Raw genomic sequence first — 25,294 nt, forward strand, 5'->3', positions numbered from 1 at the left:
GGTTTTTTTAGAAAGTTAACACACATTTTTAATAGTCAACTAAACTCAAGAAAAGGCATTTTTATAAAGAGATATAAGACTTTATTCTTGCTGTTTTTCTGCACAGAAAGTACTTCCTTGTAACAAAAAGAGAAACCAGTGTGGAGTCCATAACATGAAGCAGACACAGATAATGTACTAGGCTGGGGACCTATAGCAAGCGTCTATGATCTGTACAGTTTTCTGCTATTCTAACACAAGAGTTATTATTATACTGGATTGTGGAGCCAAAGAAGCAGAAGTGCTTAGTTAGGTTTATAATCCAGTTTCACAAATTAAAAGCCTTGTAAAATTGCTCATGTATGCTTGCTATTTGTAGAATGTTTAAAAAACAGGAAGATATAACCTCGTCAGTCACAACCAGTTTTTGTGTGTGCATGCGCATGCAGTGGGTTTGTGTTAATCAGTTTTATGTTGCAGTGCTTTTGAGTTTATTTAATATTCTACTTTATCCCAGCTTTTCTCTAAGGTGCAAAAAGGTATACACAGTGCTCCTGTTTTATTTTCACAACAACCTTGCAGGGTGGGGTAGGCTGAGAGAAAGAGAATGTGTGGCCCAGGTTCCCGCAGTGAGTGTCATGGCAGGGTGGAGATTTGAGCCCGAGACTCCCAGTCCAATTCCCTAATCACTTCACTACACTGCTATATAGCTATTTATTGCAGATCATTCTAAAATTGAAAATAAAAAAGTGATATTCTAGTTTGAAGGCTTTGCATTTATTGTGATGGGGCTTTTTATATAGAGTCTTTGGAGGAGGCATAAATTCAGCTGTTGGAAACAGAAAGCTCTTAGATTCACCATCTCTTGAGAAAGACAGCGAGCATACAGCGAGCACTAGGACCTGCCCGGAGTCTTTGAATGAAGAAGTCCCTTGATTCATTCAATCTCTGCTAGACATACACACACACTCACACTCACACACAAACTGCAACAAGAGGAGAGAAACAGAAAGTCGGCCAAAAGGGCTTTAAAAAATTTCAAAGTTTCCATTTGCAGCAGCAATGGGGAAACGTGGCAGGCCGAGGAAGGAATTCAAATGCGAGGATGATGCTGTGGAGGCTGCTCTAGGGCAGCAGCAGCAGCAGCAGCCAGTGGCAGATAATATGTCCAGGTGCCCGTTCAGTGACATATTCAACACCAGCAGTGAAGACTCCATGGAGAAGATCAACACTTTCCTACAAAATGTGCAGATTTTGCTGGAAGCAGCCAGCTACCTGGAGCAAATCGAGAAGGAAAACAAAAGTAAGTGGAGTTTTGGTTTTGTTTGGCTCCTTCTTCTACTGCTCCTTACCAAAAAAAAAAAAAAAAAGCCAGGCATGTGCGATGACAACAGAAAATGAAGAAAATGTTTATGAAGATGCAACAAGACCGAGAGAGTCGAGGGCACCCGTCCAGGCTAAACCATGATAAGATGCAGCCTTACAATCCATATATTAGGTCCAGCGAAAATGCTCTGTGTGTGTGTGTGTGTGTGTTTGTGTGTGTGTAAATAATGCACCAAGAAATCTCTATGGAAAACAGTTCATCAAAGAAAATATTGTTTTGTTTAGTTTTCTTTTAAAAGGAAAGAGAAAGATCAATCTTGATGCCTATAAAGTGACCCAAAACAATGTCGTCATGTCATAGAGGCATTTTGAAGGCATGGTTTTGTGAAATCCCAGGCTTTCATAAAATGCTCTGAATATGTTTTTAAAAGGCCCAGAGCAAACTGAGGGATTGATTTGGGCTGGGGAGAGGGACAATGTTAAAGCAAACTTTATGATACACCAGGGAAAGCGAAAATACTCCGAAGCTTTTTTTCTAAAAAGAGGAGGAAATGCTTGTTTATATATTTCAACTCTTCCCCCCCCCTCTCGGGGGGCCGAGAGGACGTGATTCCCTCTCTCAGCATAGTGCAGAAAGGAAACCCAGCCGAGTTATAAGTAAAAGGAACAAAAAGGGGAAACACTGTATATATGTATGTATATTTCCCCCTTGTGGAAAAGGCTTTACCAAACACCCCTCCCCCTCCTAGTTAATGTTGCTGTCAGCGAAAATCATAATCCACAGAGAATCGCTCGTTTGCAACGTCTTTGAACAGACTCTTAGAACAATAACGTCAGGGAATCGTTTTAACCAAGCGATCCGGTGTTTAAGCTAGTCTCACAACAGCCAAGGTCAGGAGGAAGAAGGAGGAAATAAATAAAGAGATGCATCGCCTCAGCCCCTGCAATCGGGAAGAGCGAAGCCTTCCCCCCCCCTCCCGCCCCGGGTTCAAGTTTATTATTTGTATGTTTCAAGCTCTCTCTCGGTCTCCCTCCCTCTCTCTGTTGTGTGGGGGTCATCGGAGAAACCAGGCCTTAGATTTAGCGCTCCCCCTACTCCTTCCCCCCCTCCCGTGTAAATTTCCATTTCAGTTAAACTAGCTTAGCCTTTGTTGACCGCTCTCGCTTTCTCTTTTTAATAAATTTGTGGATATGTGTGTGTAGTTTCCGGGAGGCTGGTGCAGACGACCAGGACTCCACCGAGCCCTCTACCATTGCAAAGGCCTTGCAGTCATCAATGGAAATATTTTTAGAAGCAGCTTTGTTTCCTTGTAGATCCAGTTCTCCCTCGGTCGCCCAGCCAGACGTTTCGGATTGATATAGATGCAGGGCCCTTCGCTGAACACCGCCCCGATCACTCTAGGGAAACGAGCTAAGCGAATGGAGTAAAGGTCCCCACCTCTTTTTTTCTCTTTCCCTGGGAAGTCACGTAGGCAAACAGCAAACTAGTTAGGTAGCCAACAGGGCGGCAGGGGGTGGGTAGAGACAGGCTGATGCCGGCGCCTGTCGCTCGAAGCAACTTGGCCAGGATGGGACTAATCAGTTTATGCGGTCGCCTCATTTCATTAGTGCAGGTGAGGGTATCTCTAACTCGATGAACTGGGTCAGCCTCGCGTGCTTTCCAGCGCCGGCGCTCACAACAAAGCCAAGCAACAACAAACAGTTGGGCCTCAAAGTATTCACACACACACCTCCGAGACTTTTAAAACAGATTCGTTCCATCTTGACGCGGTTCTCCACCTCCCCCGGACTCCTTTGTCTTATTTACTGCTACAGTTAAAAAGAAACACCCCCACACCCCCACCCCGAACGCCTCCAGCGAACTCCCACCGCCCAAACACCACCCAAGGCACAAGCCTGCGCGCCTCCCCGCCTCGCACTTCCAGCACTGACACACGGCCACGCTCGCTTCTTTCGCAGAACTGGTGGGCGCTGACAAGAGTTCAGCTGCGGCCCCAAAGAAACTTCGGCTTCCAGTGGAAGCTCGGTTTGGTGCTGTAAGGCGTATTGTCAGTTGTATAGGTTTTTTATATAAGCCTGCAAGGAATATGTGGCTGAAGATGAGCACGCACTTACCGCGTCATGCCTTGCTTGCCCTAAATCATCTCCACCACAAAGGTCGATCCTCCGAATTTGTAATCGGACGTAAACAGGGCTATCGTTCGCAGTAGTTTTTGAAAAAGCTCTCTCATATTTTAGGACGTTTCCCGAACCATTGGGCTCAAGGGGAAAAGTCTATATTGTCTAGAGCAAGCAGTGCAACCATTAAAAACAACGCCTCGGTGGCGCCCTGCAGCCCCTCCGGTCCCGTCGGGTTATTTCGGCTTGCGGGGGGGGGGGTCCACTTTTTCGCTACCAGGAGATGTTTTCCGTTGGGTTTTCTATTTGTTTTGGAGGGTTTGTGTAAAGCGAGGCAGACGCTAGTTTAACCGCGAGCTTGCAAACTCAGAGCTGCAACGAGAGTTTTCAGAGCCACCCAGGCGTTTGCATTTCTCAAACTTTTTAATGAGACTCTCCGACACAGACTAACGCAACGCTTTCAAGACGTAAACAAGACACGAGCACTCGGGCAGCGCCCATGCACACACCCAACCCCCACCTCCGCCTACAAAGTTTCATTGAGGCCGCGGCATCCTCGGCCACTTCCTCGAGGGCACTCGGAGCGCCTGGCTGGGTTACAGTATAATCAGCCTCAGCTCCTCCCCCCTCTCAGAACCACATGGTTTCCACATGGAGACAAATTCCTCTCTTTTCATTGGTCCTGATCTAACCCAGCGGGCGCGGCTATGGCAGGCCAATTCGCCAATGAGAAGCTTCCTTTTCCCCATGATGTCACGCGTTGCTGAGCCTGGAGATGAATAGGCGGGGCCTGCAAGCGAGCGACTGTCCTTGTTGGGAGTTCTGGCCGGATGATGTCATAGTCTCTCCTTAAAGCGACGGATTTCTGGCTGGCGTGCGCTGCGCTCGCTAGGCTGAAAGAATCGCCATAACAAGAAGGGCACGAATGGGTGCCTCGACGGGAAATATCAGAGTCCAGTCCTTTCCTGTTTGTGCAGTGAGATAGCCAATGGTAGCTCTCCTTGCAAATCCCTGCTAGATTGCAAAGCAAATGATTAGATGTTTTCTCCGTGGCGTATTACTTCTGTTTAGTTTAGATGGGCTTGGGCTGGCCGGGAGAGAAAAAATCTTCTCGTTTGTGTTCTCTGCAGCGAGAGAGAAAAAGAGAAAGAAAGAGAAAGGTTTATATTTTGCTTAGCCGTAAAACTTAATTATGTTTGAAAGACGGAGCTGCGTCTCTGTATTTACTTTTCACTTATCAGGATCTGAGTACTTCAAGGTACCAGAAATTAATATGGCTGTAAACCTGTAAATACTGACATTTTCCAGGATTATAATCTACTGTCGCACTTTGCTTGGCTTTAATATAGCGGAACCTCAAAGACTTGCGAAAGCAGCCGGGCTAATGCAATACCGTAAACCTTCGACTGCATGTGGCACTTGGATTCGCAGTCGTCTCATGTTTACTAGCTTCTCATCTGATATGCAGTTTTTCTCTCCCGAATTGCAGATACGGCTTTGCAAAATGAATGGGAGTTGAAGAGAAAGCCGCTGCTTGCTTTATGTTGCTATTGCAATATATTGTTTCTTTGTAATATATCTATGCAGGATGCAGACCAGTCTAGCCTCCTAGAAAGTCTCGAAGACGTGTTAAGGTCTAATATTAGAACATGTGCACGGTTTCTTTAGCAAAATAAAACAAACGTACATGAGTAAATGGAGTGAAGAAGGGGGGAGCAATCCTGACCTAAAAATAGACTGTTTATTGTGTTCATTTGGCTATTTTTATGCTCTTGATTTAAAAGATAAGCATGGTCTTAAAAATTATCAGATGACATTTGTACTCCACCAAGCAATTTAAACAAATTCATTTCATGTTTATCCTCCTCACTTTTCTGCTCCCTGTATATCAGATTGTCATGGGAGCGCTAAGTGGCATGCTTTGTTTTCTGATTCCTATATATCATATGGCATTGTCTTTATACTGATGGCAACTGCTTGAGGGCAATATTTGCATTAATTGTATAAGGCCCAATACCCAGTGCAATTAACAATAATAGCCATCATCATGGTGACATTAATACATTTTACAAACATTTGAATATTTATAATATGTTTTTTAAAACTGCATCTCCATTTCATGCCTAAATGTCCTGTTTAATCAGAACCCCCCAACTGCACCACAGCTCCATTCATTTTGATTTAAACGTGCAAGTGTGTATACTCTGGGTCTTTCCAGAATAGTAGCCTAACTGGAGGAAGAAGGGCATTGGTTTCAAACAAAGGAAAAGGAATTACTGAAAGAGGTCTCTGCATTATTGACTGCAGAATAAGCCTCTATAAGAGTGTATTTTGATTTTCATTAGGGAGCAATTGCTCAATGATTAAAGAAAGCGCTTTAGCCTTCCACTACCAGCTCACCCATGGTATAAGAAAAGTTTTTTTAGAACCCTCTTGGCATCTTAAGAGTAATAGCATGATAGTTATTTATAACAAATCTGCCATTGTGAGAGACACTGCAGTAGTAGTTGTGATTGTCCACAAACAGGCTTTGAACTCTGGAGTCCTATATGTTTGATTCAAAGTGGGGCCCCATCAGTTTAGTTGCTGCTTCCTCCACAGACCCCAGAGATATCACTTGCCTTTGATTTCTACAAATGAAGCATTTTGCATTTAAAAATAATAGTGACTAATACTGCGACACTGATGAAAATCAAATTGGGGGGCTCCTGCTGTATCCCCTTAAATAACTGATCTTCTATCCATTTTAAGTAATACAGAGTTCCTGTCATGAGTAGATAATCTTTCCATCCAGTGGAGTAGCTGTGGAGGACAAATGACCTACAAAAGGCTTCTGAGCATGTACATAAAACATACACAGTGAACAAAATTCATACAATGCCCCTATGGAATACAGAGGAAACAAAATTTTAAAACAGCAGTGATGCTTCAAGATCACATTTAAAAACAAAAGAGAGTCATTTCTTACACTGTGTCTCAGTGTCGAGAAATCAGGTCTCAAGACTACATCAGACATGGTCCCACAAAGTAGCAAGTCATGTGGGCAGTTGTAATGTTTGAAAGCTGCTTTCCACATGGATAGGCCTAATTGTGTGGAGACTTTCCAGGACTATGCGGTGGCACTGATATGCACACAATTATCTTGGACTGTGTAAAGTGGCTTTGCCTTAGAGATACCATATATCACATGAATGTAGTTTCCCCTGGGAGTTAATAAGATGTGTGGAATGGTCATCAGGAAGAAGTTCCAAACTCATGGGCTGTCTGTGGAGAATGCTTGCCCTGTGGCTCCCTGAAGATGAAACTTCAAACCTCCTTTAAAGAGCCATATGGTTATTTTTAATTTCTATGAAAGCACATCACATGGACACCAACTGTTTGGGATTTATTCAGTTAAGGTAGAAATAGAATGGAGAAGGCTGTAGGGAACACAGCTGTGTTTGAATAGTATTCCCTGAAAGCCTACAAACCACTTCCAGCCTGAGCCATTGTCATGCTCCTGATAGGCTCTTCAGAGAACAGCATCACTGATATTCTTCAATCACACCTATTTCCTTTAGTAAAAGATTTGCAAAGAACTGATGAGTGGAAGCACAAATCTGGCAATCAGGGTGGTAATGCAGAAATATGTAGAGTAGTGCCTGGGAAATCCAGCGGCGAATCCCGACTTTTCCATGGAAACTGGCTGGGTGAACTTGGGACAGTCACTCTCAGCCTAACCTACTTCACAAGGTTGTTGTGAGGCTAAGATGGAGGTGAGGAAAATGATATAAGACCCTTTGGGGAGAAAGGTGGGGTACAAATTAAGTAAGTAAATTCATTACAGGGTTCTTTTATAAACGTGAGTACATGTCACTGGTGAGGATCAAAAGATAAGGTTTAACTGTTTCTTTGTTGAATGTTTATATAACTTAAATACCAAACAATTCTTATTTTTTTCAAGCTGGTCTCATATACAGACCAGTTTGAACCTATGAGTATTACTGTCTGTAGAACTATCAAACTATGCATTTGGGTTACTATTAATGCTTCAGTAAAATATCAACTTTGATGATATCTGCTAAGTTAAAAGTATGTGGTTGCATAAATTGGCTCTGGCAAGGGTCAGTGTTCAAATACGGTCTCACAAAAGACTGCTGTTCTTCTAGGTCATACCCATCTTTTCTTAATACAGATCTTGAGAATCTCAGCCATTATTTCCCCCGTCCTTTCCTTTTCCACCACTTACCTGTTATAAAAAAAGTCTGATTTCAGTGTAGCCTGAAGCCATAGAAAGCAGATGGCAAATAAAAGCAATCTAAAAATGTATTATTTTAAATCTCATGATATATAAGCCTCTTGCAATTTGGATGAGAGCTAACTTGCTTTTTCTGGACATAAGACAAGTTTAAAAGGGGAATAGACAGATTCATGGAGGATGGGTCTGTTAGTGGCTATTAGGCATGGTGACTGAAGGGAACCTCCACATTCAGAGGTAGTGAACCTCTGAATCTCAGTGCCAGGAGGCAACATCAGGGGACGGCCTCAGCCTCTATGCCCTGTGGTTGGCCCTCCAGAATAACTGGTTGGCGCTGCGTGAGACAGGATGCCGGATGAGATGGAGCACTGGTCTGATCCAGCAAGGCTCTTCTTACGTTCTTAACATCAGGACTTGGCAAACCTGATGAAGAAGGCAGTTGAAGACAGTAGCAATGTGTTGGATGGAGTACAAGAGGGGCAGACGGAGTGGGAGGGATGAAATGTCATGTTTAGCTTGCCTTGTTGGCAACCAGTACAGAGCAAATGTGAAGCCTGCAGAGTGGTTAACCACACTTCTTCTACCAATTTGCTTTTGACATGCTTCTAGGAGAACTTGGATTGTCTCATTCTTGCTTCTTTCAGCTCATGGAGTCACTAGTAGCAACTACACCAGGAGGTTTTAAAAATGTTCACGTTCTTCATATTTTTCATTCCATGATGGAAAAACTACAGCACTATTACTCCCAGGACAATAGGATGGATTCATTTACGAATTAATGTGGCATAACATGGCACATAGCAGATTAATGTGGTACTGGAACAATCTAGTGGCTACTGATTTAGCTTGAGGAAGGCACCTGACGATTTGCAAGGTTTCCACTATTGAAGGGATGCTATGAACATTGCATGAAAATTGTTACATTGGTATTTATCATTCATGTTGATTTTCCAGGAATATGTGAATAGGGATATTAGATTCCTACCACCTTCTGTTCATGGATTGTCCAAGAAAAATCCCTTTGAATTAGCAATTACAATGTTTTAAAAAAACCGTATTTTTCTCCTAAGCACTTACTCCAGAATCATTCCCATGGGGACAATGACTGTCATAGGAGTCTCAAAGACTGCTGGTTTCAAACAGGCTACTGCTCTTTGCTCTTTGTCCCGAAAAAGAAAGTCAAATGGCTGTTTGCTATGGATAAGATGGGGCCTTATGATCTGGGTGACCCCCAATTACTGACTGCTGAGACCCAGGCATGAATGCCTGAGGGTTCTTCATAGGAGTAATTTTCCAAAGTAGCTGGCATGTAGTTCTCTCTCCTCACTCCCTTCTGTGCAGGACACAGAGTTGCCAACCTCCAGGTGCAGTGTGGCGATCTCCAGGAATCACAGCTGATCTCTAGGCTACAGGCATCAGTTCCCTTGGAGATTATGGCCACTTGAGAGGGTGAACTTAATGGAATCATATCCCTGCTGAGCTCTTTCTCTTCTCAAACTCCACCCTTCACAGGACCCATCCCCAGATCTCCAGGAATTTCACAACCCAGAGTTGGCAACCCTAGTGCAAGGAGAAGCTAAAATTTTTCACCCATGCACTAGAAACAACACCAGGAGTCACTCTGAAAAACTGCCTGTTACAAAATTCAAGGTCTAAAGTTGCAGATGAGGGGTGGGGGGCGGCGGCATCAAAACCAGTCTATGTATTCCTATCTATATCCTCAGAACATCCAAATAGTTAACCCTTTCTGGCTCACAGCATGTAGTTGCAGAATGAGAACCAAAGTCCATATCTAAGCTGGAACTTGGAATCTAGCAGTGCCATCCTAAGAACACTCTTCTGGAACAGACCCACTGAATAGATCTGAGTAGGGTTCTAAGTAAACATGCTTAGGATCGCTCTTTAGATCTCTCGCCAACGCAGCAGCTCTCTTGTTAGTTTGTCTTGAGAAATACTGATGATGGGAAGTAACTGTTTGAGATTTCAAAGAACTTTAGAAGGCTGTTCATTCAGGCATCTGGAACCATTTATGTTAACTTACATTTCCATTTTACTTTTTTCATGTACTGCTGTTACGGTCATTCAGGAGCGCTCATGTTGTTGGTGATGGTGAGCCAAAGCAACAACGGCAGAAAGTGAAATAGTTGCATTCAAATGGAAGTTAGCACTGATTTTCATGTAAGCTGAATGTTGTTTTTAATCCCTTGAAAACTCCTTGTATTGCCTTCGCTCTGTATTAGGGATGTACAAAACGGGACACACAAATTATATTAAATACTCATATTAATATGTATATATAAATATACACATTGTTGACACATTTTCACAGTCTTTGCTCTAGTTTGAAAATATCTGAATCCCAAATTTGTGACATACTTCCCTTTATAACATTTACAAATATTCATTCAGCCTCTTCTTGAAAACTGCCAGTGAAGGGGAGCTCACCACCTCCTTAGGCAGCTGGTTCCACCTTTGAACTACTTTGACCGTGAAAAAGTTTTTCCTAATATCCAGCCGATACCTTTCTGCATGTAATTTAAGCCCATTGCTTCGAGTCCTATCCTCTGCTGCCAACTGGAAAAGCTCCTTGCCCTCTTCCAAGTGACAGCCTTTCAAATATTTAAAGAGACCAATCGTATCCCCCCTCAATCTCCTCCAAACGAAACATTTCCAAGGCCCTCAGCCTTTCCTCGTAGGACTGAGTCTCTAGAGTCCAGACCCCTGATCATCCTCATCACTCTCTTCTTCACCTTTTCAATTTTGTCCATGTCCTTTTTGAAGTGAGGCCTCCAGAACTGCACACAGTACTCCAGGTGTGGCCTGACCAAGGCAGTATAGAGAGGGAATATGACCTCCTGCAATCTCAATGCAATGGCCGTTTTGATACAACCCAAGACTGAGTTTGCCTTCTTTGCCACCGCATCACACTGACTGCTCATATTTAGTTTACAGTCCACTCTTATTCCAAGATCTCTTTGCATACAATACTACCCAGAAGTGTATCCCCCATTCTGTATTTGTGCTTCACATTATTGTTGTATGTTGTATCATATTGTAACATTTTTCTGATATCAGTTAATTTTCTTGCGCTTCAGGCTGTTTCTTCCTCAGTTTATCGTTTTTCATCCTATTTAATTGTATTTTGTTTAGTGGCACATGATAAGAGAAAGGCTGGAAGTGCTGACCTCTTTAATCATCCATTATGTGTAACAGCCTAATCCAGTCTCTTACACACACCTGAAAGATTTATGATGGGATTCTAAGGTGGCCAGGTCCCTTTACCATCCGAGAGTGGGGGGAGACCTGGCTCTTACCCCCTTCCTCCCCTCTTAATCTTGTATTCCCGCAATGATGTAACGTCACTTCCAGTAAGTGGAGGCAGTGGGTGGAGGGTGAAAGCAGGGGATCCCCTGCCCCCACTAAGGAAATGGGATCTCTATGGGATTCACACCAAATCACACTCTGTCTGCCCTACCCGTCTGTAATTTTCTTTATAAGTACATGGAAATGACCTCCTCTTCATATGAAGTGAGAAACTCATGCTGGAATAAATGTTAGTTTTTAAGGTGCCACTGGACTTCTGTTTTTTTAAAGGACAGTACTGTTTCTCACCATGGCTAATTTACAGTGTACTCCTAAAAAGAGTTGACCTGACCTGATAGCCCAGGTGAGCCTGATCTTGTCAGACCTCAGAAACTAAGCAGAGACAGCCTTGGTTGGTATTTGGATGGGAGACCTCCACCATAGACTAGGATTGCAGAGCCAGGCAATGGCAAACCACCTCTGTTAGTATCTTGCCATGAAAACCTCATGGGGGGGGCAGCCCAGAGGTCAGCTAGGACTTGAGGGCACTTCTCACTACCACTATCTCATAAGAAGAGTTTATTCAGTCTAAACCCATTGATTTCAATGGGATTAGACTGGAGTAAGGTTTTTTTAGGATTGCACTGTTAGTCTGTTTGGCAGGCTAGTGATTCAGATCTGTTTGTGAATGGGTTTCTGACATGTAGATGACTCCTTAGAGGCAAGTTGTTAATAGTAAACCAGTCTCATTTACAAATCCATTATAAATGCTGGCAACAGAGGGCTGTTGAAGCATCATTTAAGACTTGGGGTAGAAATATACCCCCTCCCCCCAAAAAAACACTGTTGGTGTGGTGGCAGAATATACTGTTTCACAACATATAGGCACAGAGCCTGAAAATACACTTTTACATGAGTTAGGAAACACTTAACATTAAAACTGCTACTTCTAGTTGTGATATTTTGCTACCTCAAGAAAATATTTCTCTGTTGTAAGGTAAATGTTCTCCAAGTTATCCAGGAGAGATTATCACATTATTAGGACAGATTGGATCACTCCCGAACACGCTTCTCTGAACCAAGGTTTTCTAAAACTACCTCCACATGGGGTATTATTATACCCCAAAGTATTTAGGGGCTGAAATAACAAAGCAACCCAAATCTGTGAGGCTGTTTTATACCTTTGGATATACCTTTTACAGAAAGAAAACCATAAGCAGGAAGTGGCTGTACTATGGGGACATTTTTACTAATGTGACGGTGATAATGTCCTAAGAGGAGAAAATTCTAAAGGCACTTCTCTCTGCACGCTGCTAAAAAAAATGCAACCAGCATGGAAACTTACTTCCAATTTCATAATCAAGATTATAGTCTCTTTTTAAAGAGTGATGCCATAGCCCATTACAGTCAAAGATGCTAAAAGAATTACCTCCTGGGAAGTATTTCAATCCAAACACTGGATTTACTTGCATAGCACCCCTCCCTGAGACATATATGAGCACTGTGTCAAAAGTATTGAGGGCTTACCAGAGTTGCTGTGTCTCTTTTGATACTGGTGGTCTCTCATAGTGATATATCACGAGACTTTTATATACAGTTATGAGAAAGTAATTGTTTTAAAAGAAAATAAATCTGCATTTCTAAATATAATTGTTGTGTAGGGGAAAGTTTGCAAAAGGCATCATATATGAAAAATATCCCAAGCACTCCCCCCCCCACTTCAACACATGCTCATCCCACAGACGCTTCAAATATATTTTCTGAAGAAAAGAAAGAACATTTTAGTATGAGACTGTGTTTATAGATGGCATTTCATTCATTCTCAGCAAAAGAATAGTGAAGTCAGCTCATAAAATGTTTCCATTTAATAGATGAGAAATAGGCTAGGAAAATCAATTACCCTAAGATTCCCACTCTTTCCAGTGAATTTGTGGGGTTACAATTATGGTATGATATATATTAAAATTTCATACTGCTGGCACTACTTTTTGTTAATTTGTTTTTCAGCATATTTTATTCAGGAAAGCATTTTTTTTAAATGCCACTATCCTCTGTAATAGAAACTTGTAATTCTTCAGTACTAGAAACCCATCCTTTCTGGTATTTTTTTCTTCTAATGCCTCATCAAATTACAAGACAATGAACTTAAATGAGCTTCCAACAGTATGCTTTTTTGGAAGACCAGTAAAGTAAACTAGCTTTATTCATATGTCTCCCATAGAACTCCCTGAACCCCATGAGCACCCAAACTTCGCTGTAGCAATGACAAGGTCAAGGAAGATGGTCTCTTTCTCCTGCCGTCCCCTGGGATATGTGGTTTCTAAGGGTCCTAACATCCATCTTGAGAATGGATGTTTTGTTTTGTCCGACAATACCAGAGACTATTATAATACTCTCAGATTTCTTCTTTCTTTTAATCTATATCTATATATCTATATCTATATATCTATATATCTATATATCTATATCTATATCTATATCTATATCTATATCTATATCTATATCTATATATATCTATATATCTATATATATATATATATATATATAGTGTGAGTAATCTTTACATACTGCTTAAAATGGGATACTAACTGAATCCTTTAAAAATACTATGTCCATCTGAAAGCTGCAAAGCCAAGTAATGCCTAAACCAGGTAGTAAGTTGTTCCAAAGAAATAATTAAAATACATGCAAATTGTGTAAAATTAAAGACAGCTTACTTTATTCATATAATTTATTCAGATTGTGGTATTTGAGTTTATATAGCATTAGAGATGTTTTGGAAAATGATAAAGCAGTCATACTAGGAGACTGTGGACTGCAGGTGGCCAATGCTAAGGTGACAGGAATGAGGCAGTTGGAGCTCTTGGAGATCTGCCCTCCTGGTGAATGTAGTGGGCCTACTTGAGGTGGATGGAGATCTGTTTTATCACAGCTGCCAGTATTTCCTGTTTTAGCAAGCCCCAAAGCCCCATGGCAAGTTATTGACTGTTGGGGAACACAGGCTGTGTAATATCCGCAATTTTTTCCTCTTCGTTCACATTCCTGCTTCCAATCCGTCTTTCTCGCGCGTCCCTCCGGTCACACGGCCGCTGGAAAACCGCTTTTTTGGGCGGGACCTTTTTTCCCGCCCATTTTCTAAAAATTTTTTGAGCGCACTTTTCCGTTATTTCGATCTTGCCTTATAAAGAAACATCATTGAAGATAATGATGCCTCTCTTTCCCCCACTGACAGCACTGATGGCTCTCTCCCGTTTCTTTTTTGGAAATTTGGAAGCATGTGGGAAGCTTTCGTGGGCATTTCCTATGCAGGACAGTTCAGTGCCTGAATTTTACTGAAGTTTCACTTCCTTGGAGTGTCATTATTTCGATATTTCGTAATTTTGATATTACAGTAATATAAAATAAAAAAAATAAAAAACAGTTAAAAAGGAAGTTTCGTGAGTCCGTTCTGAGGATGGATTCACCCCAAAATGATTTTTCAAACTACCAGATTTGATTCAGAGACAGCATAATCAATAAATCCAATGCTATGAAGTCAAAAACAGTCTTTTGCAGACTACGGAGCACTTGCAAGTTGAATCAGCCAATAGGAACTCTCGGAACGGCCGGAGAGACAGGAAGGGGGGTGGTTTTTAAAAAAACCACGTAAATTGCGCATTGGCCCGTTCACGGCCACCATGAAACTCCCGTTGAAAACCTGTGACCACATATTCGGGAGAAATACGAATGAAATGCGTCTGTTTAATGAGGTAATGTGACCGGCACTCGGGATTGCGTGGGGAATGCGGGGAACATGCGACTTAGAATGAGTAATGTGGAATTGACCCAGCTTAGATCTATGTAGTTCTTAATGTGACCTTGGGACACTGCCCTGTGTTTCTAAGGAAGGTTGGGTGGGGGAAAATCCCAGGCAAATAAATAAATAAAAAGGTTTGGCAATCATAAGCTCAGAATGGTGGCCACCTAAGTCTCATTTTTATAGGGCCAACATATACTCAGACCTGATCTTCTTCTAAAGTGTTTGGAGAGAAGTGCTGTTTTGATGTCTGTGTGGTAGAGGTGGGATCATAATAATCTTGCCAGCTACTTCTACCCCCTAGGGACTGTAGCTAAGAGAAGCTGGCCATTAGCACAGCCTAGATGGGAGAGCACCATAGAGGAGCTATTTGTGCCTACTGGTACATTGTATAACATTTTAACAATGGATAGAATCATAGGACTCTGCCTTGAGATCTTTTTATCCCAAGCATAAGCATTCCTTACTGAGCTAAGGTTGCAGTCCTATGCAAATTACTCAATCTAGGGTTTGGACTAGAGCAACTCTGCAAATAACACACTTTGTAAACTGCTCTGAATGGGTGTTAAGTTGTCCTGAAGGGCGGTATATAAACCAAATATTATTATTATGATACACTGTAGGCTTCCATTAAATCCTGCTCCATTCAACTTTAAATTATCACAACCTGCAGACTTTTCCATCTCAGCAACATCTGTTTCCTCCCTTTTCTTCTTGGTTGTTGCTTAATATCCATCCATCTTGTGAAAGAGATTTGATGAATTTGAAATCTAGTGTGCTTCTTTGTGGCTTTTTAGTAGGCCCTAATAAAGGTAGCCTGCTGCTATTGGTTTTATATTTAAAGCCTCAAAAGTTTTGCTGGGGTTGTAACATTTAATGGTTGTTTTTACAAAGCTTCTTTTGCTTATGATTAATTAGCATAAGTCAACCAGCAAAATAGGCAGTGTGCTATCAGGTCAGGCCTTGCAAACACCAAATAAAAATTAAGCACAACAGCTAAGACACAGCTGATCAGCAATTACAAACCACTGCTGTAGAGAAGTAACTAGCTGAGAGATAAATCTGCTGTTGTACTAGCAGCAGCCTTACGTGCAGTAGCCTAGGCTGAGCGACTTGTATCTTATCATGATAATGACTGTAGATCCTGAGAACGGGAAGCAGTGGTTTTGGAGTTGGATTCATTTGACCTTTTAGAAAAGAGTAGGAGTCCAGTAACACCTAGGCATGAAGAAGTGAGCTGTTGTTCACAAAAACTCATACATACCCTACCACAAATTTTGTTAGTCTTATAGGTGCTACTGGACTTTTTTCTACTGCTACAGATAAACAAGGCTACTAGGGTTGCCAGCCTCCAGGTAGTGGCTGGAGATCTCCCGGAATTATAACTGATCTCCAGGCCACAGAGATCAGTTCACCTGGAGAAAATGGCTATGGGGGGAGGGGGGTGGACTCCAAGGAATTATGCCATGCCAAGGTCCTTTCCCTCCCAAACCCCACTTTCTCTAGGTTTCTCCAGGAATCCTCCAGCTTTCTCCTAGATCTCTAGGAATTTCCCAACTTGGAGCTGGTATCCCTAACGGCTACCCATCTCGTGCTTTTACAACACCTTGGGTGGATTACCAAGAGGGGTCCCATCCAGACCAATGACTGGAGTACTGTGTTGCATTAAAGCACACTGCCACATTGAAAACCCAAGATACAAGATTTTTTTTTACTCTAGCCCTCAACTTGTTTATCAAGCAACCCCCACTAATTTAAGTGGAAATAAAACTTACTTCCTATATATTCAAGTTTTGGTATTTGACAGATTGAAAAAAACTATAGCAAGACAATAAATGCAGCCTCGCGATATTTTTAACTTTCGTTGTGTAATTACAGCTAGGATACTTAAAATATGAACAAGCGCTGGAGAGCAGGGTAGATTTGTTTTTATTTTTTTTACAGCAGTTCGATTCACATCAAGGACAAATGCTTTGCCACAAACAAAACAGGAACCCCCACCCCCTTTTTGTGCCCGCAAGTAATATAGGTGCAGGAAGCTGGGACAGAACAGTGACTGCAAATAATACATTGTAGCCTTTTTCATTCAGCCAAGCAAGCGGTGCAAGAGCGAGGGCTTCCCACAATGCAGCTGCGGCTGCTTTGCCTGTGCACGGAAGGCAGTGGGAGCAGAGAACTACATTTCCCAGGTGGCATCGGGACAGAGTCTCATGTGTGTCCCTTCCCCCTTCCCATGATTTCTAAGCAGAGGTAAACAAACTGTGAAAAAGGCAGAGACCGCCAGTATCTGCTGCAGGAGGCGGAGAAAGCCTCTAGGTCCCGGGGAGAAGGCTTGGACCATGGATGCAGGGGGAGCACCGAGGTTCAGAGGAGGAGTGTAGGATCGGGGAAGACAAGGCGTCAGAGGGCACGATGCAGAACTAGGGGGGCAAGATTACGGAGAAGCGAGGGAGAGCTTCGCTGTTGGCTGCAGGAGGAAGGGTGTGGGGGCAAGATCAGTGGTAGTCCTCGATGTTTAAGAGGGAAGAGTTCGGCCAGCCAAGAACCAGAGGGGAAAAAAATCTTAGCTAAGGACACGGGGATGAAGCAAAAAGGACTGGACGCTGTTGCGAGCCAGACAGTTCAGGAAGCATGTGGCTAGGATTCAGGGGACCGAGGTGTTAGGTTTACTAGATCTCCCCCTCCCCTTAACTTAGTGAAAGCAAAACAGACTTCCTGTTTTTTTTCCTCCCGTCCTCCCCTGAAAGAAGGGGGGCTTTACTTGGGGTCACCACCCTTTCCAAAAAAGGCACTTGCAGGGGAAAGAAGTCTTCCCCCTTCTAAAGCAGCTGCCCAGGAGAAGGGGTAGGGTGCTCCGGAGGCCTCCTCTATCTAAGGGCTATGGATCGGGTAGAGGTGATCAACATCCAGCGCCTTCTGGAGGCAGCTGAATATCTGGAGCGCAGAGAGAGAGGTAACTGGATTGAGGGAGGGCAGAGGATTGAAGTGGCACCTCCCCAAGGAAAAATGGGGGCGAATTGTTCCTGCTGAAGGGATATGGTGTTTGGGGAGAACTTGGTGGGAAGAAAGTCCTACATGCTGCGGAAATGTGGAGGGCAGAGAGTTGTAGCAAATAGCAGAGGCAGCCATCCTAAACGGGTCTACTCTGACATAAATCCCATGGGGCACGTTCAATAGGGCTTACTCCTAGGAAGTTGTCTTTAGGATTGCAGCCTTGTCCTCCCCCTTTCCTGAGATCTAGGTCCAGTTCTGGTAGCTTCATGCAGACTTCATGCAGACTTGAAACTGAGGGTCTCCCTCTGACAGTTATTTTCAGTGCCACTTTTGCTTCTCTGGGTTACTTAAAGTAGTGAGTGTTCCCTGAAGTGGATGTCTGAGTGTCTTCACTAAGACTCTATGTCCTTGGAATCTGTTGTTTGTTTCCTGTTGACTGATCCTTCTCTTCCCCTTTTGCTGATGATTTGTGCAGAGTGTGAACATGGTTACGCCTCGACCTTCCCTTCCATGCCGAGCCTTGGACTGCAGGACCCAAAACCACCGCAGAGGCTGAGCCGGGCAAGGAAGCATAGCAGTGGAGGTAGCAGTACAGGCACTGCTAACAGGTACAGCCTGCAAGGGCCTGAAAAGGGAGTTGCCAGCCTGCAACAGAAAACAGTGATCCAAATACTTCATGTGTATGTGGAACAAGCTAGGCTGTATTTTGCTTATGCTTCAGATGGGAAGTTTGTTCTTTTTTCTTTCTTTCTTGCAGTGTTACTTCCTCCTGGTGCTTGGTAATCTCTAGGCTTTTTATAGAATAATTTTCAAACATGTTATTGTAGTAGCTGACCCTTTAAATCTAAGAGAGCCAACTAGCTGGATGTGCACTGTTTTGTTTTTCACAGGTTGTGCTAGGCATCTTTTAATTATTTTTTTCCCCCGTTCTTGCTGAGGACTTTTCTATACAAGAATGTTTTTTTTTTACTCTAGGGAAACTAATTATGATTTTAAAGTTGAATCCTATGTGTGTTTACTAAAGAGGTCTCACTGTATCTAGTGAAGCTTATCCCAGGTTAAGAGATATAGTCTAAACATTTTCAGTGGGAGAATGAATCCTCTAGGGTTAGCCATGTTTCCTTGAACAGTGCATAGTCCTTTATATGCTTTTATTATATGCTCGTCCTGTGCAACATTTTGAAAGCACATGTTTGATACAGTGTGGTCTGGATGTCGATACTCCAGAAAACTCCCAGCTGTATGAATGGTTTGTTAAAACAGTGTGTGAATAGTATAATACAGAATCTTGCTCTGTGTCCTTCGTGAGATATGTACTATGTTGTATGGAAATGAAGCTAATTTTCTAATTAGTAGGAGTAGGATAGTGATTGTGTTCACTGCAATGCAAATAACGCAGGGATCCAAGAGTAGATACAATATTTGGGTGTCTTACAGAGTGTTTTATGCAGAATATTAAACTTGTAGTATGATTTTTTTTTTAGCTATAGTATTCTCCCCACATAAGTGAATGCCACAGCTTCTTGTTGTGTACTGGACTAGCTTTGAGTAAAGTGGGGCTCCTCAGGTCTACAATCCGATTGGGAAATAGGGTTAGCAGCTGCCAATCATTCTTCCAGGATATGAACCAGTTGCTGCCTTGTAAACATGTTACCTTTTGTCAGCACATGAAGGATCCCAGTTGTCTGTGTTCTCATTGGGGAGTTACTTAAAGGGGGTGTCGTTTGGGGTGTATATATCTGGCTCCTTCGGGAGCGCATGTATGCAGTATTTGTAATAAAGTTACTCGCATGAGCTGAAATCACTGCCTGGCTGAAATCGCTATGAGCACAAGGCGCAATACTTAATACTTCTGGTGAGCCTTCTCATTCAAATCTACCCTGGAGACTTTCTTATTTCTTGAAAAGAGGGGTGTGAGGTTTGTTGATAATTTCTGCATGATACAACTTATTAAAATCAAATAATGCCTTCCAGTTGAGCCATATCTTTGTCATAATACTATGTTGTCTTCCTATGCTGGTGCTGTTTTAGGTGAATATCATATCAAATTAAGCAATGGATTATACAGATTTGACTCCAAAAAGTAGTTTTGTCAATCACAGCCTGATAAGGCTGGAAATGAGGTCATGTCATGGATGTTCAGACAAAAAATGGTATATGGGAAAGGGATGTAGAAAGCAGTGGAGGTTGGGCTATATGTATATGTATATGTATATGTATATGTATATGTATATGTATATGTATATGTATATGTATATGTATATGTATATGTATATGTATATGTATATGTATATGTATATGTATATGTATATGTGTGGAGTTGGAAGGAAGGGGACACAGAAACCCCTCCTGCATAGGCCAGTTTCTCTGGTTCAATTCCCATACTGCAACGGTTTTTTTCATGACCAACTGCACCTGATTTGCTGCCCTGAGTAGCCACTCTAGCTACTATACAGCTTTTCTGCGGATTTCTTGGGAGCACTTAAACCCCAACATTTTAAAAATCTGTTTTTGAGACTCATGTTTCCCTGTGCACACTCTTTATCCCATCTTTTAGTGTTCCACCCTCTTCTGCCCCCCTCCACTCTCTACCAGCCCACTTCATTGTGACTGGTCACTATTGAGAGCCAGTTTGGTGTAGTGGTTAAGAGCATGGAACTCTAATTTGGAGAACTGGGTTTGATTCTCTACTCCTCCACTTGAAGCCAGCTGGGTGACCTTGGGTCAGTCACAGCTTCTAGGAGCTCTCTCAGCCCCACCCAACTCACAGGGTATTTTGTTATGAGGATAATAATGACATACTTGGTAAACCACTATGAGTGGGCATTAAGTTGTCCTGAAGGGTAGTATATAAATCAAATATTATTATTATGTTATTATAGTCTATCCAGCCACTCCCTCCCCCTTCTGTCGATTCCTCCCCCTTCTCCTCTTTCTTCTCTATTTTCCTTTCCACCTATTTTTTTTTAATCCAGTGAAGGATCGATGCACCAGTGAGTTGAGAGGGAGAAATCCAGGAAATGGATTGATCCAGTGTTCCAGTGATACATCAAGTAATTGCATGTGCAAAAAAAACAAACAAAAAAAGGGCGGGTGCTGTGACATCACTGATGACAGCATTGTTGACAAAAGCACCAGCACTCATCAATCCCAACACATTTTGACATGGTGCAGACTAAAAAGAACAGCACCACACTGACCCGACATGAGAGGGTCCAGACAAGCCAATTCCATGCCTTTTGTTTTTTGTAGGATAGTGAGGAGTTACATCCCTGGTGTAGAAGGGGCCAGTGACAGAAGCAGTGAAGAAAAGTGGGAGTTTAAGGGAAGGTGTATGGAGGCAATGAGTGGCTGTGGAAAATGCTAATATATGCTATAGAAAAAAGACAAAAGGGAAAGTGGCTGAAAATCTGACTAGAAACCTCTTAGTTATACTGCTGTGATGTAACAGAATGTTATACAAGTAAAATCTCTCTCACAGAGTCTATGGATACGATGGGATGTCTGCTGTTGGTGGGAAGGAGCGTGGAGAAGTAATGATAGCTGTTTTTCCAGTTTGCTTTCGGTTCTGTGGGTGTGTTTATTTTGCCTCATGATGGCTGGCTTTCTTGGGAGAAACAAAATAGTTCTGTTTGTAGAGCACCTCAACCTCAATATGTGTGCATGCACTGTTGGTGCAAAGATGTGGTGAGCAGTGAAGAGGCTGAATTGATAAAAAAACCCTTTCAGTTAATGTTTTATGCCCCTCAGCTGTATTTTCTGAATATCTGATATGGCCTGAATTGTATGAAGAGGCACAAGGACTTTTGAGCTGGCAGGTTTTTACACTGAAGCATATTAGAACAAGTGTAGTTATTCTTTCTTTCTCTTGGTTGAAAGTGGATTATTTAGAATATTTGCTGTGAAGGAATTTCATTCCTTTTGCATCAGCATGGGGAGCCAGCACAGCTGATAAAATTTGGCTTCCTTAGCTAATTCCATAAAATCATCTTTTCTGTAGTGTTTTTAGTTTTGGTTCATTTCTCCCACATCTCTTTGCTGATCACAGCCTGAAGTGGCAACTATAAATCACTAGGAGTCCCAGCCCTGAAGCATATATTTTCTGTCAGAAATGTTGTGGCAGAACTGCAGGCTGGGCAAACATAAACTAGGTATTCACTTAGTGTGTGCATCTTTCCTATTTTCTACCACTGATTGGGGGAGCAGATAATGCAGTGGATTATGGAACATTATGGAAGTTAGAAGGCTCATTATTCTGGGTTAGATTCTCTCCCAGCCCTGATACTCCTTGACTGTCCGCCATTGGGCCTGCCCATGGTGAGTAGTGAGGAGCAGATTCCCAGAATCCTTTGGTCTTGCATAAGTATTTCATGGAAAGCTGGGAAGAGGCAATACGTGGTATACTCTTCTGAAGTTTTTCCTCTCCTTACTGCAGTCTCAACAGAAGAAAGCTCCCTTGTGTTCAAATCATACCTGAGAATGGAGGCTAAGAGGGGGACACTAGATGCAGAAGGGACAGCCGCATTTGTTCTTCATGTGCCCCATTTAAAAGGAGGTGAGAAAGGAAGAGGGGAGATATCTAACGTATAACAAAAATGTATCTGTGGACTAGAAGAACAGAATCTTCCCTTTCATTCAAAATTTTCTCCACTTTGTTGATTCCAGCCCGGCTTTGATACCAGAATTCAACTAAACTGGGAGCAACGGACTTAAGATGACACACACTTGTCTCTGCTTTATAGATGACACATGAAAAACAAACATGGTGCATGTAGTTTGGCCCTTCGTTATCCTTTAATAGTATAATGCAGAACTGTCTTTTATGTCCCTCATGTGGAATGTACCAAGCTGCAGTGATACGCAAACTAATGTGCTAATTGGCAAGACATGAGTAAGGTTGTGAACAAGTTTGCTGCAGTACAAAAAAAAAATCTGCAGGGCTCCTTGGGATAGAGAGGATGCTTTGAAGCTCCATGGAGTGACCTGCAAAGGTGAAATGTGTGGCTTGGTACTTCCCATTAGTTTTTGCAGGGTTCTCCAATGGGGATACTTAAATCTGTCAGACTGGCTGTTTTGGCCCATATAGTGGAAGTAGATTTTTTAAAATTTAAAACATTTATATGCTGCCTCTTCAGAGACCTGTTTGAAATAGCATACGTAATAATACAAGATAAAATAGTTAAATTATTAACAGGCAACCAATACAAACCCAGAAACATAAAACACCTAGATTCCAGGATCAAATAGTTAGAGTGGAACCTGTGCTGGTTTCTAGATCCTACAGTTCATAAATTTAGCTACTCCTTTATTCTGGGCACTTTCCATGTTAACATTTGCTGATTGTGAACAGAGGGGTTGGGATTGGATGAACTAAAAGGATGCTTTTTTGTTCCATTATAACTAAGTTTAAAACATCTACTTGGCTTTCAGTGGTTCATTCAGCCTTTTCTGTTGATGGACTCTACCAGCACTGATTCTGCATAACCCCAAACTGAGTCAATAATATTTGTCAAGGAAGAGAGCTTGGTGATTTCTGCTCTCAATGGCACTTCAGTTGGCAAAATGTTACTTTATGAGCAGGAAATTGTAAGTCATCCCCCCCATCCCACATGTGAACGGAGACCTTCCTGATATATAATAAGGTTAATGAAGTTACAGTGGGCTGTTGTGTAAGCCAACAGTCTCACTGGGTTCATAAAAGGGTACAGCAGACTGATGGCGTACAAGAGCACTGGTGGCTATTGCTGATCCAGTCCGGTGGCACAGCTTCATGTCTCGCTTATGCTGGAAACCAGAGACAAAATAATTCAGACTAGATTAGTCTGCAGCAGTCAGCTTGTGATGTCTTGTACTACTACTCTGAAATACCTATACGAATAGATAGAGCAGAAACTTACATATGTTCCACAGGGTCATAATTCCTGTCCTCCTTTATCCTACCAGCCCCATTCTTAACAAGTTATTCTAAACTATACAGAAGTTGAAATGTTGCCTTTGGAAGAAATAATGCATTTGCGTATTTATACAAACAATGTTCTGAGCCCAGAATTTGGGGCTTGTTGATGTAGAAATTTCAATTTCCTTTGCAAAAGTAGATTTTTAAAAACCAAGTGTAGATTTGTCCAAGATCATAGGGAACGTTAAATTTGACTACAAAAGAGAAATATTCCAGATAGAGAAAAACATAAAACATCAAGGGAGTAGTGGGTTGGGAGAAACATCTTCAGAATAACGAGGCTTTACTGTATACATTTGGAAACTTCTATGTTGGAAAAGCTTCCTGAGGAAAAAAGCTATTTTATATAAAATATTTTCAAGGACAAATGGTGATGGCACTGCCACAAAAGAAACTCTTCTATGCTTGTTTATGAATCAGTTAACAAATGGCAATATGCAGTTTTGGCATTCTGCCATTCTATTTTTTCAAATAGATTGGAAGAAAATATATTAATGCAGGTATTGGACATGGTTTTTTGTTAGTCCTGAAGACATTTGACATGACTGATGTGCGATATAAAAATCATCCTAATTTGCATACTTCCAGGCACATTGTCATCAGATGTTCATGGCCTGACAGTTAGTGGTTTTAGCACTGAACTAAGTATCTGCATTAGATGAATATTTTCTCATCCTGCAAAATGCACTCCCTCCCACCACTCTTCTTTTTACATCCTTTTATAAAAGGGTCCAAAAAGTTTTGTAAGAGTTTGACTATCTCTGGTGGTAGGGGGAGGAAAGTGAACTGAAACGACCCATTATTGAGGCAACTGGGCTGATGCATCATCATCCTAATCCATTTGTCTGTAGTTGATGAGGTAGGATAGAACATACAATCCATTGAAATCTGGTGTGGATGACCATCTCATCCAAATGCATAGCCCATCCACATTCTGCCCAACTTGTCATATTTAACTATGCAGATTTTAAATTATGTTGGTTGCACAACACTGACAAGCCATGGAGCTGCATAGTGCAGTAAGATGAACGTTTGTCTGGTAGGATAAGAAATGGGTGTGCATTCTCTCTCTTCCCCCCTTCCCATCTTTCAGAGTGAAAGCAAAGAAGGGTTTAATTTACCCTCAATGAAATCATCACATATCCAATCTGATTGTCTGCATAGCTCTGTGACATCACTATGTTCAATCTGTGATTCCTGATTGGCTGGGATAATAGAGTGAAGAAGCCCTATCGAGCTAAAAAAAAGGCAGCCAATCAGCAGCTGATTAGGAAAATAATGCACACAAAAGGTGCAGAAGATGCATACTATAAGACGCGCATCTTTTCCTATTGTCTAAAACAACCACTTTTGTATCGCAAATCAAACCTTGCAAAATTTTGGCACATTCTTGCTTTTAAGTGTCTCTCTAGCTCCCAGGCCACCCATGAAACCCTTTGCAGAATCCAATGCCCACAGAAGTTTATTGTTCCTCTTACTCGAATTGTTTACTGTCTAATACAACCATTTCAATTTGTATATCTTTTGAATTTTTCCTCTTTCATTCTTGGAAATAAAATTGGCAAATTATGCTGACATTTTAAAG

The 25,294-nt window shown here is 42.0% G+C and overlaps 1 protein-coding gene across 5 annotated transcripts in view; it reads left to right on the top strand.

Annotated features, from left to right (window-relative positions):
• Positions 1-872: 872 nt before the first annotated feature.
• Positions 873-25,294, top strand: part of MXI1 (MAX interactor 1, dimerization protein) — a 112,964-nt gene continuing 88,542 nt past the window's right edge. For 2 of the 5 annotated variants that reach the window (XM_054982356.1, XM_054982355.1), the window contains exons 1-2: positions 17,044-17,712; positions 18,229-18,361. In XM_054982356.1, the coding sequence (XP_054838331.1) occupies positions 17,640-17,712; positions 18,229-18,361 (206 nt within the window). In that variant the 5' untranslated portion in view covers positions 17,044-17,639. Of the gene's footprint in view, positions 1,283-17,043; positions 17,713-18,228; positions 18,362-25,294 lie in introns of those variants that run through there. The other 3 variants (XM_054982354.1, XM_054982352.1, XM_054982353.1) reach the window with 3 other exon arrangements.

This window comes from Eublepharis macularius, chromosome 6 (assembly GCF_028583425.1).
Source record: "Eublepharis macularius isolate TG4126 chromosome 6, MPM_Emac_v1.0, whole genome shotgun sequence".
Classification (NCBI taxonomy): Eukaryota; Metazoa; Chordata; class Lepidosauria; order Squamata; family Eublepharidae; genus Eublepharis; species Eublepharis macularius.